Source organism: Gallus gallus, chromosome 6 (assembly GCF_016699485.2).
Source record: "Gallus gallus isolate bGalGal1 chromosome 6, bGalGal1.mat.broiler.GRCg7b, whole genome shotgun sequence".
NCBI lineage: Eukaryota > Metazoa > Chordata > Aves > Galliformes > Phasianidae > Gallus > Gallus gallus.
The window spans coordinates 7,268,476-7,284,369 of NC_052537.1; the positions used below are offsets into that span (position 1 = coordinate 7,268,476).

The 15,894-nt window shown below is 39.7% G+C and overlaps 2 protein-coding genes across 9 annotated transcripts in view; one reads left to right on the plus strand and one right to left on the minus strand.

Annotated features, from left to right (window-relative positions):
* Window positions 1–15,894, plus strand: part of PCDH15 (protocadherin related 15) — a 990,968-nt gene that overhangs the window by 965,264 nt on the left and 9,810 nt on the right. For 5 of the 8 annotated variants that reach the window (XM_046942815.1, XM_046942814.1, XM_046942813.1 and 2 more), the window contains 4 exons: window positions 343–561; window positions 3,307–3,417; window positions 14,113–14,134; window positions 15,191–15,229. In XM_046942815.1, coding sequence (XP_046798771.1) covers window positions 343–561; window positions 3,307–3,417; window positions 14,113–14,134; window positions 15,191–15,229 — 391 coding nt within the window. Of the gene's footprint in view, window positions 1–342; window positions 562–2,871; window positions 2,881–3,306; window positions 3,418–8,106; window positions 10,360–14,112; window positions 14,135–15,190; window positions 15,230–15,894 lie in introns of those variants that run through there. The other 3 variants (XM_040702340.2, XM_040702341.2, XM_046942812.1) reach the window with 2 other exon arrangements.
* SIRT1 (sirtuin 1) overlaps window positions 13,123–15,894 on the minus strand; it is a 44,692-nt gene continuing 41,920 nt past the window's right edge. Inside the window, exon 11 of the transcript XR_005860612.2 lies at window positions 13,123–14,473. The gene's annotated coding sequence lies outside the window, so the exon portion shown is untranslated. The remainder of the gene's footprint in view (window positions 14,474–15,894) is intronic.

Consider the following 15,894-nt stretch of genomic DNA (forward strand, 5'->3'; position numbering starts at 1 on the left):
GGATGTGTGCATGAGGGTTAGTTAATCCTCTGCAACAGAGCATTAAAGAAAAAAGCACAGAGCAAACTTTACTATGCTATTCTAGAGCATGAAGAACTTTTTGCCCCTAGAAATGAGAATAAGCTTCAGCTCACCTCTCTTTTTCAGTGTTTAAGCTGTGTTCTGGCTTAAAATACATTGGAGTTATCGCTGACAAAGAGATTATGGGGAATTACAAAGATTCTTAAGCACATAAAGAAGAGGTGTGTGCCTTATCAGAGCAGAGTTATTAGCCCAGCTACGCAGTACTTCAAACACAGTTAATGACCTTGGCTATCATAGTTTTCTGTTTTGGCACTGAAGGTTCCTCGATGGCAAACTGCTGGATATCAATAAAGAGTTTCAGCCGTACCTGGGACAGGGGGGACGCATCCTGGAGATCCGCACCCCGGACGTGGTAGCAAATGTCAAGAAGCAGGCGCAAGCTGTGGGCTACACAGAAGGTGCATTACTGGCCCTGGCCGTCATTATCATCCTGTGCTGTATGCCAGCTATTTTAATAGTCATGGTCAGCTACAGACAGTAAGTACTCTTACTCCTTTTCGTGATGACAAAGTTGTAGTAAGGATGCTCCATTTCTTAGCTGCAGTGCTTTGCAAGGTTTCCTTTATTACCAGTCTACATACAGGAAAATATACTCGACATCCCTCACGTCAGCGTAGTTGGTTAAGGCTTGGTGAAGGTTTGCATGAAAGAAAAAGGCACAGGAAATGTCTTACTATATTTCTGAAGTTGTGGTCAGTAACTGTTTTGGAAGGCATCATGAAACACAAAACCAAAAGCCAGGCGTTTGAAATGGAAGCGTAGATTCAGACCTGGATTCCATGCCAGACAAAGAGTGCTGGCTCAGTAAGGGAATCCAATGTCAGATTGTGTAGCTCAGGCATAAGAAGAGGAGGACTTAACTGTTTTATTATTTAAATCCTTAAATATTCATGTTTTTTTTTTTCCCAAGCTGTGTGCTTCTTAATTGCAAACCTTTAATGAAGAATTGATTTTATGCCACTTTTGCACTATCCAAATCAACATAACCAGAAAGAACCTGCTTGATATTTCCATTCGTCTTTCATAGACATAGAGTTTTAAGTAATTGAGCTAATAAGCTAATTAAGGGACTGAGTTCACTAACAAGTTCATGTGAAATGGACAACTTCAGGTCCATTAAAAATTATTTAGTTTCTCATAAAGTGTTTCTTATTCCACATGCATGCTCAAAGCAAAGGATGATCAATCATTACAAAATCAGAACATTAATAATTTGGTACATCTTCAGTGATTAGCTGCATTAAGCTTTTGCATACATCAGTCCATACCACCATGTCCTTCTCTCTCCATTTTAAAATAGGTAAAGGACCTCTCCTCTCCTCTTCTTTTTCCTCTCCTGTCCTCTCCTCTTCTTTTTCCCCTCCTCTTCTTTTTTCTCCTATCTTCTCGTTTTTCCTCTCCTCTCCCATCCTCTCCTTTTTCCTCTCCTTTCCTCTTTATTTTCCTCTTTCCTCTCCCCTTCCCTTCCCTCCCCTCCATGGGATGGCACTATATCTCAGAACTGCTTTACATCTACCAAACTCATATGTAAAATCTGCTTCCAGTGAAATACTGCTGAAGCAGTTCAGTGATTTTGTTATTACTGATTTTATTATCCAAGTTGCCTGTTTTCTTAAGAGAGCTAATAGCAATATTTTTCCTCAACGCTGGTTGTTGAGGAGCTTTAAGTAATCTTCCTAACTTCATTTCATGAAAAAATCACATTTTAATTGTCTAGAAGTATGATTTGGAATTGGATTTATAGCAGACCAACGTAAGTGCAGTATACTTTTATGGCAAATGTATCACTGAAGAGGACCAAAGAAAAATATAAAGGCATTTTAGTGCTAGTAAATTCCAAAAGCTAGCCTAAAGCATATGGTCATTACAGCCTTTTTCTCCTTTTTGAAAGGCACTTTGGTATTTTTCCTGATAACAGTCTGGCAAAGTAGATGCTCTGCTCTGCCACTGAGTGTGGAAATTATAGTGGGATAGAATGTAACTGTCATACTCACAGCACATGCGATGGAAATGATAAGATTTTCTCACCGTTAAAACTTTCTATGTGCAATAGGTCCATTTTTCAGTGCTTTCCAGACCAATGATCATGTTGACATACAGTGAATTCATTTTACTTTCTAAATCTTGTAAAAATACTAGTTAAATTACATGAGTTACCTCCTATGTGGAAAATTATTGCTGTCAAATTGTGGCTCAGTGCCTACATTTATGGCTTGTGTAAACAAGCCAGAAACTCATTATTCCTTGGTGTTAAATAGTGCCTTTGAAATGCACTATCCAGTGTACCACCAGAAGGTAGGCACATCATTTATGTCATGTACAAAAAAACACTTCCTTCTAAATAGAAACTAAAAAGAATACTCCTTCCCTACCGAATGCATTTTCTGTCACATGTGAAAGTGAGAAAGAGTTAGAAAAACTCATCCCCAGTAGTCTACCTGCTAAGGAAATACCACAGTATCCTCTTTTCCCATCTTTTCTGTCTGTGTGCATGGCAGGGACTTGTTTTCTGTAAGCCCAAAGCAATTTTCCCCGCTGTAATTCACATTTATGCTGACTGCAGAATTGCTCCAAGAGTATTGCAAATAGCAGCTAAACACTGTTCAGCTCTGGAAATTATGATTCTTTAAACATGTCATTAATTCTCTAATTTTATGTGTGGAATAATTAAGTAGCATCTAGTTTATCACTCCTATTAGTTTCACTGTTTAGGACAATTGCTTGCAAACAGAATTAATTTAACCTTCCATTTTATCTCTTCATCTTTTTTCTTGCATAACAAAACAGATTCAAAGAGTAAGTATTTATTTTCTGCTTTGTTTCTAATAGTTCGAATAGGAATTCTGACAACTTAACCGATGTTAGTTTTTGAGAAGGGTGACTGGAATTCAGTGAGACTCGCTTCCTACGCTCCGGTTTGGTCCTGATCGTCACATGTGGCGAGGTGTTTTAGTGCTCTTTGTATGGCTACACAATGTGTTTCATTAATGCATGCTAACACATTAAATAATACTGTCATCCACGATATAGCCTGTTTCCCACAGAGGACAGAAAAAGGATTTCCCTGTGTAGTATTCCTCATACAAGCACACCAGACTGGAGCGCAAATGAGAAAGCATGGGTTTCATTTTCTAGATATATCTAGAAGAATTCTCAGCTTCTGTTACGTTTCTGAGTGCTTCTAACCGGTCTATTTCTCCATCCCTACACGGCTTACCAAAGGCGACAGGCTGAGTGTGCTAAGACTGCAAGAATCCAGATGGCCCTACCGGCAGGCAAACCAGCAAGCACTGCTGCCAATAACCTCTACGAAGAGCTTGGTGACAGCACCATGTAAGTACTCCTTGCCATACATCAACATGGTAGTGACTGAAGCCATGATTACCTTCACAGAGATAACACTTGGAGAAATCTTGCCTTTGTGAAGGGATATTTCTCCAGCTGCTTGGGGTTCTCACGCATCTTGAAAATGGATAGGACTCTGTAAGGAGATTTAGAAAAAAATCAACCTGCTAGCGAGGATTTCTCTTAGTACACAGGGGAATACCTAACAGGTATTAATTTGGCAAGAATTGAGGCGTAGCCAGATGGGTTTTTTTGAGAGCAGCAGCCGTTGCTGTCAGGCTGAGCCAGGATGGCTTCTTTATAGAAACTCACGCCAACCTTTTCCAAAGCTACTGAGTAAGCACGTCGAGTAAAACTGCTGCTCCAAAACCCTCATTTGGTGCAGTATAAAATATCCTGTTTGGTAAAGCATTGCTTTATTTTCTCGCTTTTTTTTTAATCTAAACCATTTGAAAATTAAATATAAAGGAACTATCAATGTAGAGGAACCACTGGCAGTTCAGTGGATGCATCTTTTACCTATTACATGCTCGTAATACAGTAATATTGCAGAGATGCCTATCTTCTCGTGCTTCTGTAATTCTGAAGTTTATGGACTCCAACAGCAATTTAACTTTCGGTATGGGAACATTACAGCAGAGAAGAGACAATTAATATTTGTATTATAGCAAGGGAGTGTTGCTGATAACCTCGCCACTCTTATTCATCCGTGTTTATGTTTTAAAAACAAATAACACTGAAGAACATAGCAGTAATGTTTGGAGGCAGAGAGACAGAGCTACTGGTGTAAGTGAGGACTGCCAACTTCTGCATTTTCCATCATAATTTGTTTAGCTCCAAGTGTTGAAATGACAAAGATGCTGTGATTGATTTGATTAAATGTTAGGGAGGTGTGACAAGGTATATAACTGCTGCTTTAACTCTTAGCCATCTGAAAGCAGTCTCTCAGATTGAAATGAGCTTTTCTTTTCCTTTTTCTTTTTCTTTTTTTTTCCTGAGCTTGAGCTTTTATACATGGAGATGGTAACTATATTAGAAGCAAGGATGGCATCTGATAAATGCTGGATTCCCTCCTTACACCTTTTGCCTCTGTGAGATGTTGTGGCTTGGGCAAAGAGGGAGCACATAATCACATCTCTGAATGTGAGCGCTTATGGTTGTGAACCAAATAGGATCACATCTGTACACTTACATATGCTGTGAAACGCTGGATAGAATTCCTGTTTCTTTTCTGTTTACTAAATTGTTGCTGAAACTAACGAATGACTTCTGCTGATTCTAATGGCAGAGGTAAAATGCTGATAATCAGCGGGGATCGGATGTCCAGTGGTTGAATCATTGTTTTGTACTCCAATTAATGCCTTCTGCTAAACCCAAATCAAGCCTCATCGTGCTGGGGTATTTTACCTGCCAAGATTTTGTATGTTTTAGTGCTGAAAGGTTTAGGTGTCAATTTATAGATTTGCAATATTGATTTTGAGACTTAGGAATAGTTTTCATAGCACGGAAGTAAGATTGTGTATTTGGAATACCTTCTCCCTGATGGCTTTGTACACAGCTATTATCCATTATGTTAAGGAACTGATCGAACACTTACTGATAAAAATCTTTTAAAACTAAATGAAAACTCTTAGGAGTTTAAAGAATTCAATAATACGATAAAAACAAGTACAAATCATCTTTTCTTTTTTTTGCTGCCAATTATTTGATTTCAAGGCACTGGTATAACCTAGGAAATAATTTCTTAGGAAGTATCTTTTATTAACTTTTTATGTGAATTTTAGTAAAATATGTCTTGTCTTTAGCTGTCTTGAGAGTCATCCGTCATCTGCAGCAGTGCCTTGTGTCTTGTTTTCTTAATTTGGTGTTTATAGCAAATGAAATGGAACCAAGCTCGTTAGTTTTAAATCTGCCTTGTCTCATAATTTTTGTTTTCCTCTGTCTGGACACATAGGCATCAGTAAGTAAGCTCATTTCATTGTCTTAATATTCATAGCTACTAGAAATGCTAGTTTTCCTTTCCTTACTTCCCATGAAACCTTGCAGTCCGAAACTCATTTTTTATTTGTCCATTGATCAAGTACAGGAAAGACATTTACTGTGAAGTTCCAATACCTGTGTGACACTTCATCCTTCTGTAGGAAGTAGAGGTGAAATATGATTGCTGAACTTGAACGGTATTATTTCTAAAGCCAAATAGTCCCACTAGCTTAAAGAAATAAAGTCCTGAGTGCGTGCACAAATATATGCTCTCAGTTCATGGACTTAAGATGTTACAATTGGATGCAAGCAAAATCTTTTAGTCTGCTATTTGTAATTCCTTGCAAGGTGTGTGCTCGTCTTTCAATTTACGGAGATATGCATACTGGTGAGCTGATGTTTTCAATGATGAAAATACCTGTACATAGACAGAAGGTGATTTCGGGATAATCTCATCTGTGAGAGAACTCAGGTGAAGCAAGGAAGGAGCTGACAAGCTTTTGAAATAATCCGTTCCAGTAGCATAAAGGTTACGTCACCTTGCATGAGCTTTCTACTGGAGGGCTTCCTTCAAGTTCAGAATCGTTTATTTCACTCATCTCTAAATAGGTAGAGGATGCTTGACCAATCTCACCATACGCTGTTTGAGAATGAAGAATTAGTTTATTATTAGTGTGAAATCAATTATTTTTCATCCAGCTATGCACTCAAACAGTTATCTACAGTATATGATTATATTCTGTCCAAAGGCGTAATGATTTTTGGAGAATTGTGGTGCTTGGGGAGGAGTTTATGCTGTGCACTAGTATAACTCTATGCTTTGCTGGGTGCTGTTCATTTGCACTGAATGGGAGAAGTGAGCCCTTCCCTCAGATATCTACCTAATGGGACAATCTGACTAAGAGGTTTAATAATAACCTCTTCTTCCAACATTCATGCAGAAATGGGAAGTGTTGTAACTTTTCTATTACTCCTTCTTTTCAGAGGTTAACAGAATAGGACTCAGATCTTTGTAAATGTGGGACCTTTTAACTCCAATTCTGTTGAGACTGCTCAGAGTCCTTAAAAAACAGTTTCAGTGGCATTTTGAATTGCTTTTTTTTGTGTGTGTGCGTGTGATCATTATTCTCATGATATACTTTAGCCACAGTTGCTTAAGAAAAGGTGAAGGTTTTCACTGTGGCATTGAACACATGGAGTAACAGCAAAGCACCTTACCTAATGGCAAAAGTATTGAAGTTGCAAACAGGTTCTACAAAAGCGGTACGGTCATCTTTACACCCCACTCTGCCACGATGTCTCCTTACATTATCATATTCTCCTCATTGCCTGTCCTGCAGGCAAAATTTCCCGGAATGCTTATTGAGTAGGTCTCTTTTTTAAGACTGTTTTCTTATTTCCCTGTGCTAGACAGGGATCCGTTTGGTTACAATTAATCTTTATGTGGCAGCAATGGAAATGCATTTTGAGTCACTTGGACAAGGGGAATCATCTGTTAGACAGTACAAGGGTTTCATTTTTAACTATATCTGGAGCTGGCCAATATCTCAAATTTTTCACAGATTGAGGGGAAGTAAGTTTATTTTTAGCCCCAGGTAAGCATTACTTACAGCAGGACTCTGAGGGCACTCTTTTCTAGCAGGCAAACTGAGGACGCTGATGTTGGTATACTGCTCATCTTAAAACTTGCTCAGAAGCTTGTGGTATTGGAAGTATTTGAGGAAGGTAGGTTAAAGAGGCACTCCGAGGTGCTGGATAAATTCCAGAGAACAGTGAGGCGTTGTACTTTTGGACTAGAAATGAAATGTAATCAAACTACAAGAGTTTTTCACATGGATTACCACGGTGCAGAGATGAAATTCATACAAATACGGATACCTCTGCATCAACACATGCTTTGTAAAAACAAGACTGAATGCTTGCCCTGACGAGTCTTTAAAGATCAGTCTCAAAAGAACGGTCAGGAGTGCAGCATGTGTATGTTCTGACTGGCTTCAGCTCCTGTTGGCTTACACCTTACCGCTCTGAGCTTCAGGTGAGCCTGGGGGCACTTCCAACTTCTCCTGTGGCCATGGTTTCAGGCTCATGGTGGTTTGGAGAACAGTTCTAATTCAATGAGTGACCTATAGGCACTCTTTAAAAGATAACACAGGCACATTTACAGACTGCTTAATCATACACCCTTTTTTACACTAGCAGAGGTTTGACACACAGTTATCATAGAACAGGCTTACCTTAAAAATTCCTGTGAATATTCTGTGTTGGCTGTGTGCTGTATGACACGGTGCCACTGCCATATCAGTGATGGAAACAAATACGCTCATAGAGCAACTGCATAGAAATACTAGGTTGTGTTGATGATTTGAATCACTGTAGAGACAGGGTGCAGAACTGACGTTGATACTTGCAAAATCTAAGGTTTTGTAGAAGAGGTCAACAATTTCTGAACTTGCTGAGTAGACAGAAAATTGTTTTAATGTCTCCTTCTCTGCAAGTCCTTCCTCCCTAGTGACGATGTGAAAGTAAATGTCTTGCCCAGTAGTCTAGTGTTTTGTTTTTTTTTTTCTGTTGGATAGTTGTAGTTGCTCAAAGTAATGTTATGGCTGTGATTCATATAATAAGTTCTTTTTTTCTCTCTCATAAAAATCTGTGTCCATGCATGTTTCCTTACATGTGATTATCTTCTTTTCTTTCAAGTCTTTTTCTTCTCTACCATTTCCAACAAAGCAGGGGAAAAAAGTCAGTCTTAGAAGAAGGAGATCGGCAGAGAGTTATAAGCAGCTTTGCTTCCCGTGCTATTGAGGCTCACAAGCAATCTAATATCAATGGATCATTGAACAATAACCTCCCCAAATCTTCAAGTAACATTACTTTCTTATCTGACGAGAACCCACTAACTACTCAAAACCCACTGTATGTGGAAGGTGTCACTCAAAGTCCTGCTGCTGCTGGGTTACTGCGGAAAAGAAGCGATGCCCTAGATACTCTTTCTCCTATGCAATTAGTCTTGAGAGATGCCTCTTTGGGAGGCAGTCACCGTGCATGGACAGTACCAGCTCACGTTACTAAGAGGCACGCGCCTGGTTCTCTGAGCAGGCCGGTTATCATGGACCCTGTTCAGTGGCAACAGGAAAGACTCAAAGCAGAGAATGAAGGAACTGAAAATCAGCATAGCAGAGTTGATATTAGCAGTCCACTATTTCAAAAAATAAGTGGCCCCACGTTAACTGTAAAAGAGAAGGCAAGACAATTTGAGCAGCAGGCTTTGCAGGAAATGAAGCAAGTGAAATCTCCTGATGTCAAATCCACCCGTTCACCAACGCACAGCATCTGTTTGCAAGAAAGAGATAACACGCTAGAGCAGTCTCCTAAAAGTGTGTTTGCTTCTCCTTGCCTTCGCTCTTCTCCTCTGTCCTCTCCAACACCTTGTGAAGTAGTTGAGCCGGAGCCCTCTGCGGTCCCCTCTGTAATCATCACTCACCATGACTATCCTGAAGAACTTTCTCCTCCACCAACTCGCAAGCCAACTCCTCCGTCTTTTAGGATAAAGAAACCCATTTGCCAAAGTTTTCTAGCTCCTCAGACCAAAGGAGAAATTACAGAAAACATTCCAGACCCACCTAAAACTCCCCCACCCCCTCCTCCTCTACTGCCTCCTCCACCTCCATCCCCTCCTCTTTTGCCACCCCATCCTCCAACTCTGCCCCTCGCTTCTGTTCCTTCTTCTTCATCTCTTCCTAGCACCCAACACCTTTCCCCTGCAAAGCATTCAAAATCCCCTGCCAAACAGCCAGCTGTACCACCACCGGCCGCAGTGCCAGAGCCACCTCCCCGTAGGGAGCTGAAAGGTATTCTTAAAAACATTCAGAATTTAGCAGCGATTGAAAAGTCCGTGGCCAATATGTACAGCCAAATAGACAAAAACCACGTTCTGCCCAAGCACATCTCTAAGCTCAAACCAGTTGCAACGCCAGAGCTGCCAACTCCCGAGGCTGCAGCTGAGCACAACCAGCAGAACGGCAACTTGAGCTGTGTTGTGGAGGAGCTTGAGAAACGCTTTCCATCTCAGTCGACAGCACTGTAATATTTTCAGTTTTGATGTTTTCTGCATGTGACATTTTGGGCGCGATGACTCTAATGCAGCACATGGTATCTGCCTCAGACTCTAGAAATGCAGGATTTTTCCGTTTCTCTGCTATTACTACTCCCTACCTAATCCTGAAATTGGAAGACTTTATCTTACCTGTTGACTCAGAAATTTGTAATGTGTCATTTTACAAGTTGTTCTCTCAGCACTGCATCATGCTGTTCAATGATGTTGGTTCTTAGTCTGCTTACCTAAAAGTCTTGGGGAAAAACCGTCCATTTGTTCACAAGGTTCAGCCAAAGGTGGCAGAGGGCTTGATAACTGCTTTACATTAAGCTGCCCTCGCTGTGGGTAATACCAGTAAGCAGAGTGATTTTTCTGTAGCTGTAATGGTAATTCCTTGCTTTGCACATAAGATGGGAGGAGTCTAATAGTCAAATACTGGATGTCAAAGAAAGCAAGTACTGGTAGCAAGCAGGCTCAGCAATAGCAAGAAGAGTTGTTAAAGCAACACATCTTCATATTCCATGGGAGATGGCACAGTGCTCTGCTATGCTGACATGCTTTCTTTTAGCTCACATTTGCATTTCCTAAGTCAGAAGAAGGGTATTCTCTTGATTTGTCAGAAAACTCAGCTGTTTTCCTTTGTGTCACTTACATCATGCCTTCCATTGCATTTTTTACATTGTAACTGTATGTTTAATGTTTTTATTTTGTAAATGATTTAATGTACAAAGCATTTTTTTTATTTTGCATGTTCGTGTTGTTGATGTCTCTTTTTAACTTTCATGCCATGAACTTCACAGCTAAAACATCTTGCTCTTCTTAAAACGTAATAAACTCACTCTAATTAGTGTCACCAAGTGAAGGTTTCTCAAGTACTTAGAAAAATCCCTCTAATTTACTCACTGGCTTTTTTTGCTCCCAGTCATCTAAATCACACTTTTACATTAAATTTGTGGATTTTACTAAATTAGCTTGTCCTTTGAAACAAAAGGTAAGTAAAAACAATTTGGGCAATTAAATGAATGTTAGGTTGGTTCAACTTGTCAGTTTTATTTCGCTCTTTGCCAAAGTGCAGAATGCAGTTGTTTAAAATGACTACTAAAAAAGAAGAAAACAAACACTGGATAGGCAGGTATCACAGAATGAAGAAATACTATAAGCAAGTTAGTTATCAAATGTTATAATTCGGAGCAAAAAGATCATTAGACTGTCTGTAGATATACTCATTGTTTCCACAGTGCTTGGCTTTTTTCTCTTTTCTCATTTTATTTTGAATCTGCAGTTAGGATGTGGGTGGGAGTGTTCCAGTTGGAAGCTGCTGAAGGTGGTTTCTATTTCTTTGTCTGAGAGCCAAACTCCATGAAGTCCATCATACCACTTTCACCGAGTTGAATTTTAGAATCACAATTTTTGTGTGCTTGGCGAAGTCTGTGCTCTTGTTGGTTTAGACTGTAATTCCAACATATGTAATGAATAGGAACAGAAGCCAGATGCGTGAGAGGAACAATTACCTATCACAGCATGTTTGCCATAACAGTCTGTATAATTTACAAGATTCACAAGTGCATGTTAGCTGCCCATAGTGCTAAGTTTTCTGAGTGGCACAGCCACAACACTTCTCTCAGAGAAGTGTTGGTGGTTTAAGTGCCAGAATTGGAAGAATTGGTACATACATACATACATACTTGTATACCTGCTTCTGTGTACCTGCTGTGGCCCAGGTACAGAAGCAGTGAGATAATTGACTGTGGAGCTGAGCATGGGACATTGTTGAGCTGAGTATGTTCACAGTGGGTCAACTCTTACTTAAGTATTCAACTCCCACTTTGGACCCATAACGGATACCTTTGTGTGATGCCCATCACATCGACTAGTGAAATAGTAGACAAATGTGGCCTTACTTTGCAGTGTGCAGTGTCATGCAGTAGATCTGCAGATGTTCAGTAATTCACAAGGTAAACTTCAAAGATTTTATTCAGCTACAATTGTTTGTGGCATTCCTTAGGCAGAAAGGTCAGGCATCACACAAAAGCTGCTTTTTAAATATTTAGTTTCATCCAGGCAGTCTTAGAAGAGCCTGCTGGGGTCATTGTAATCAGCTCTTCACTAATGAGGAACACCTACTTTCTCTCATTCTTGAAGCCCTTATTAATTTGAAGGGTTTATGAAGCCTAATTTATTTTGTCTACAATTAAAGCAACCTTCGTTCTCCCGTTGGTTTCTTGAATAGCCTTTATTAAAAAAAAAAAGAAAAAAAAAAGAAGAACTGTATTAGTCTAGGCAATAAATTGTACCAATGGTATGTACTTTAACCCATGCCGGGCAAGTTCTGTCCCATAGAAATGTCTGGACGCTACTGCTGTTCTCCTGCACTATGAGATGTTATAAACAGTATGCTACTTGACAAAAAGTGACCGTATATAAGCTTATTGACCCCTCCTTGGAATGTCAGATTTGGTTAATTGCAGACAGTTGTGATTCTTGACATAACTCTGGTCCTTCTATCAACAGCTTGACTGGGGTGAGTTTCGAGCAGGGACAGAGATGGCATCTGTAGAGAACTATTATTTCCTTCTTCCCTTGGAACTGTTTGTAAAGCTGAAATCAGACAGTAATGTTTTGGGTTTTTTGAATGCTTACCTCCCTTTCAGATTCGTTTTCAGATTCAGGTTCAAGTTTTGAAATGTGGGAAACCTCCATTTTAAAACTCAGGGCAAATTGATAAGCAGTTGCTTCCACTGATTAGTAGCTGCAATATTTGAGTTTTATGATTCTTTTTAATGTGAAAACAGATAAAAAATATGAAATAGCAAAAGCGTGGTGGGATGCAAGTCATTGGGAAAATGGTTGCTTTAGGCAAAGCACAATTCCATTAACTCATGTTAGCAGCACAGTCCTGTGAAAGGTTGCCGCGTTTTTTACATGTCGATTCATTCTTGTTTCATCCCTCATATTAAATCCCATGGGTGTGTAGTAGCTGGCGTATTATCCTACATCATCACAAGTGTAGCATTCTTGCTTTCTCTCAGACTGACTGCCATGCAGTCTTGGCTGCTCATGTTTATCCAGAAGCAATTCGTCCCTTCAGTGGAGAGGCACTTGAAATTCCTTCCTGGAAACAAGCCATGTCATTTTGACCTTTGTTTTTTTGTCGGAATAGATCCTTGTGCTGTATTGAGTAAATGGACATTTTCTTTTCTTTTTTTTTTTTTTTTCCTAATCCTGGCCACAGAAAATTATAAGTAAGTGAAATATAAGCAATTCTCACAGTACTGTTATGCTAATGTTAAGAAAGTTAAATTCCAAACTAGATTATAAATCCTTATATTAAAACTTTAATCTGTGATACAGTGACTACTCAAGAGCAATTAAGATTAATAGGTTTACTTACCCCCTGTACGACGCAAGACCTTTTTCTGAACATTGCTGTAGGTGATATGGAAGCTAAATAGTGTTGATCAAGAGGGCTTTGAGGAGTCACATATCATCTTGTGATCTTCATTTCGGTTGTTCGTTAGTTTCATATTATATAAGCAACAGCATTAATGTAATGCTGATAATCAATTCCATGTGTTGAATATTAATAGGAAACGGTAGAGATAACAGTAAAGAATAATAAGGATTTGTACTCTGTTCTTTTTTATTTGCTCAAGTGTAATTAATGGATTCTCCGAGACTGTTGACTATGCAGTATGTTAAGTTCAGCATACTTTTGAACATTTAGTCTTCTTTTCTTAATAAATAATAATAATTTAAAAAACAAAACAAAACAAAAACCGTGATACAAAGACTTAAATTGCTTACTGCTGTTCTTAATCATTTTAATTTTCTGGCACAAAATGTGAAGATACAGACCTCGATAGGTGTAAGTGCATTTGTCATGCCTATGAATGGCTCCAAGAAAATGAATTCAAATAGGCAAAGAAATTTCCAGAGATCAACAGCACAAAGCCTGTGGCACAATAATCATAGATAGCACAAATAATACCACTCCCCCCCTGCTGAGCAAGTGTTAGGAAATATGTAATTATGATAATGATGTAGTTAAATTACTAATGGAAGCTTCAGGCCAATTTCTTGCAAGTCCACTGTAGATACGTCCAGAAGTAGAAGATAAACTGTTTCAGTGCTTAAAAAAGGTATGTGAAATAACAGTCTCATTGTAGATGTAGATGTACTCATGTAGATGGTCTTTCTAGGTCTCAGAGACAACAGAGAAGGTGACTTGACAGAACATCTTTTGAGAACAGAAGGAAAACCAAGCCTATGCTTGTTTAACGTTTATTTACCCTGCTCCCCGTTGCTGTGTTGCACTGGGTGCACTGGCTCTCTGGCTTTTGGGGATTAGGGATTTCTTCTCATTCATTTGCAATCTAAAGCAAGAAAAGATCCCAAAGATTCACTAGCCTTCCTCCTGCAACAATTTGTACGTGCAGAGCGAATCTAAAGACAGACATATTTTGTATTGTAGATACGCATTTCTTTTCTTGCTAGTAATATTTCTAATCACATTATCTTTTCACCTCTCTCCAGAAAGAATGGCAATATGCATCTTTGTGTAGTCAAGCAGAAGTATACTAATGTATTCTTTTTCTTTTTCTGACCTCAAGGCGAGGATATGCACAGCAAGAGGTAAGGCTGTTCCCTGCTTACATTTAAATTACTGATTCTATCAACGGACTTCTTCTGTACAGCCTGTGTTGTAAAACTGGATGTTTTAGAGGCCAGAGTGGTTCAGAAAGACTGGATGCGTTCAGGAGGCATAGATGCACTGGTGGCTGGTAAACACTGTGGCACAAACATCATCTCCAGGATGGAGGATTGCAGCTTGACTGCCAAAAAGTTTCCTAGGGAATTGGCTCCATTGCTTTTTGTGTTTTAGAGCAGCAGGTCGAATCATCTGCTACAGCCCTCCGCGTGGGTTCAACACAGGCCTTTTCTGCAGCCCAGTGCAGTCTGTCCTCACAGCATCTTTATTCATAGAAATGAGAGAATCATAGAATCACCACTGTTAGAAAAGACCTCCAGGATCATGCATGCAACCGCCCACCTGCCACTAATATTTCCCCACATAGAAGCATAGAATCACTTTTCTAGCGATGAATGACATGGAGAATTTTCTAAATTAACTTATTGTTCAATAAGTTCTCCAAAGCACATTCCCATCATAATGGTTGATATTTACTGATGAGTACTGATTAATCTTAGGATGCGCCTCTGGAGTCTGCTGCTCCTTATTTAGTAGGTTTACAAATGGCAGACTTATTCAGTTGTACTGTGATTTGTCTTCCCTTTGCAAAGCTGATTTCTGTCTCTTAATTCAGATACAGATCTTCCCCATCTCCTACAGTTCAGCTTTGGCCAAGGAACTTGGCTGACGCAGTGCCCCCCAAATTTTCAGAGGAGGGTTGTTCCCAACACATGTGATGCAATAGTTCCCTTGGGTTTTGGAGGTAAATAATTTAAAGAACCACCACATAAACAGAAAATCAATTTCATATTAAGTAAAATAAATGGTGCACTGTGAAGTCAGGTTACCATAGGAGGTGCATAGCATTTTTCTGCTGCTTGCTGAACTTGGAGATATTCAAGTGACTGCATACGAAATACTGTGAACGACTTGTGTTCTTAAGATTTCTTTCTTAATTGTTGTTGCCTAATAAGACTCTCTCTGGTTTTCTTTTATAGCAACAGCAGTTGCTGAGACCTTCCCTTCTCAGACCAGAGGTACTGCAATTTCTCATGTCTCAATTATTCAGTAACTTTTTAAATGTCTCCTACGTCATTTCCTAATAAAAACTCATCTTTCCCCTCTCCTGTTGGATTTTTTTTTCCTGACTGTCCTAGATGAAAAGAAAAGTCCTAACATTGTTAACCCATCAGTGCAGTTTTCACTAAATACCTACAGTGTACTGCCGTTTGATATTTTGGCTGCTTGTGGCTTGAACAGATGTGCAGTTTGCCTGGCAAAGCCCTGGGTGACACTGTGAAAGGAGTTAAATTCAGTTGGCAGCCAGTCACAAGTGGCATTTCCCAAGGCTCAGTACTAGGGCTGGTTTTGTTTAATATTTTAACCCACAGCCTTGATGAGGGAATTGAGTGTCCCCTCATTAAGTTTGCAGATGACACCAAGCTGGGTGGGACTGCCCATCTGCCTGAGGGTAGGAAGGCTCTGCAGAGGGATCTGGATGGGCTAGATTAGTGGGTTGCATCCATTCAACAAAGCCTGGGGATGCTCTTGGGTCATAACAGCTCCAAGCAGAGGTACAGGCCTGGGGAAACATGACTGGAAAGTTGCTAGGCAGCAAACAACCTGGGTGTGCTGGTTGACAGCTGGCTGAACATGAGCCAGCAGTGTGCCTGGGTGGCCAAGAAGTCCAATGGCATCCTGG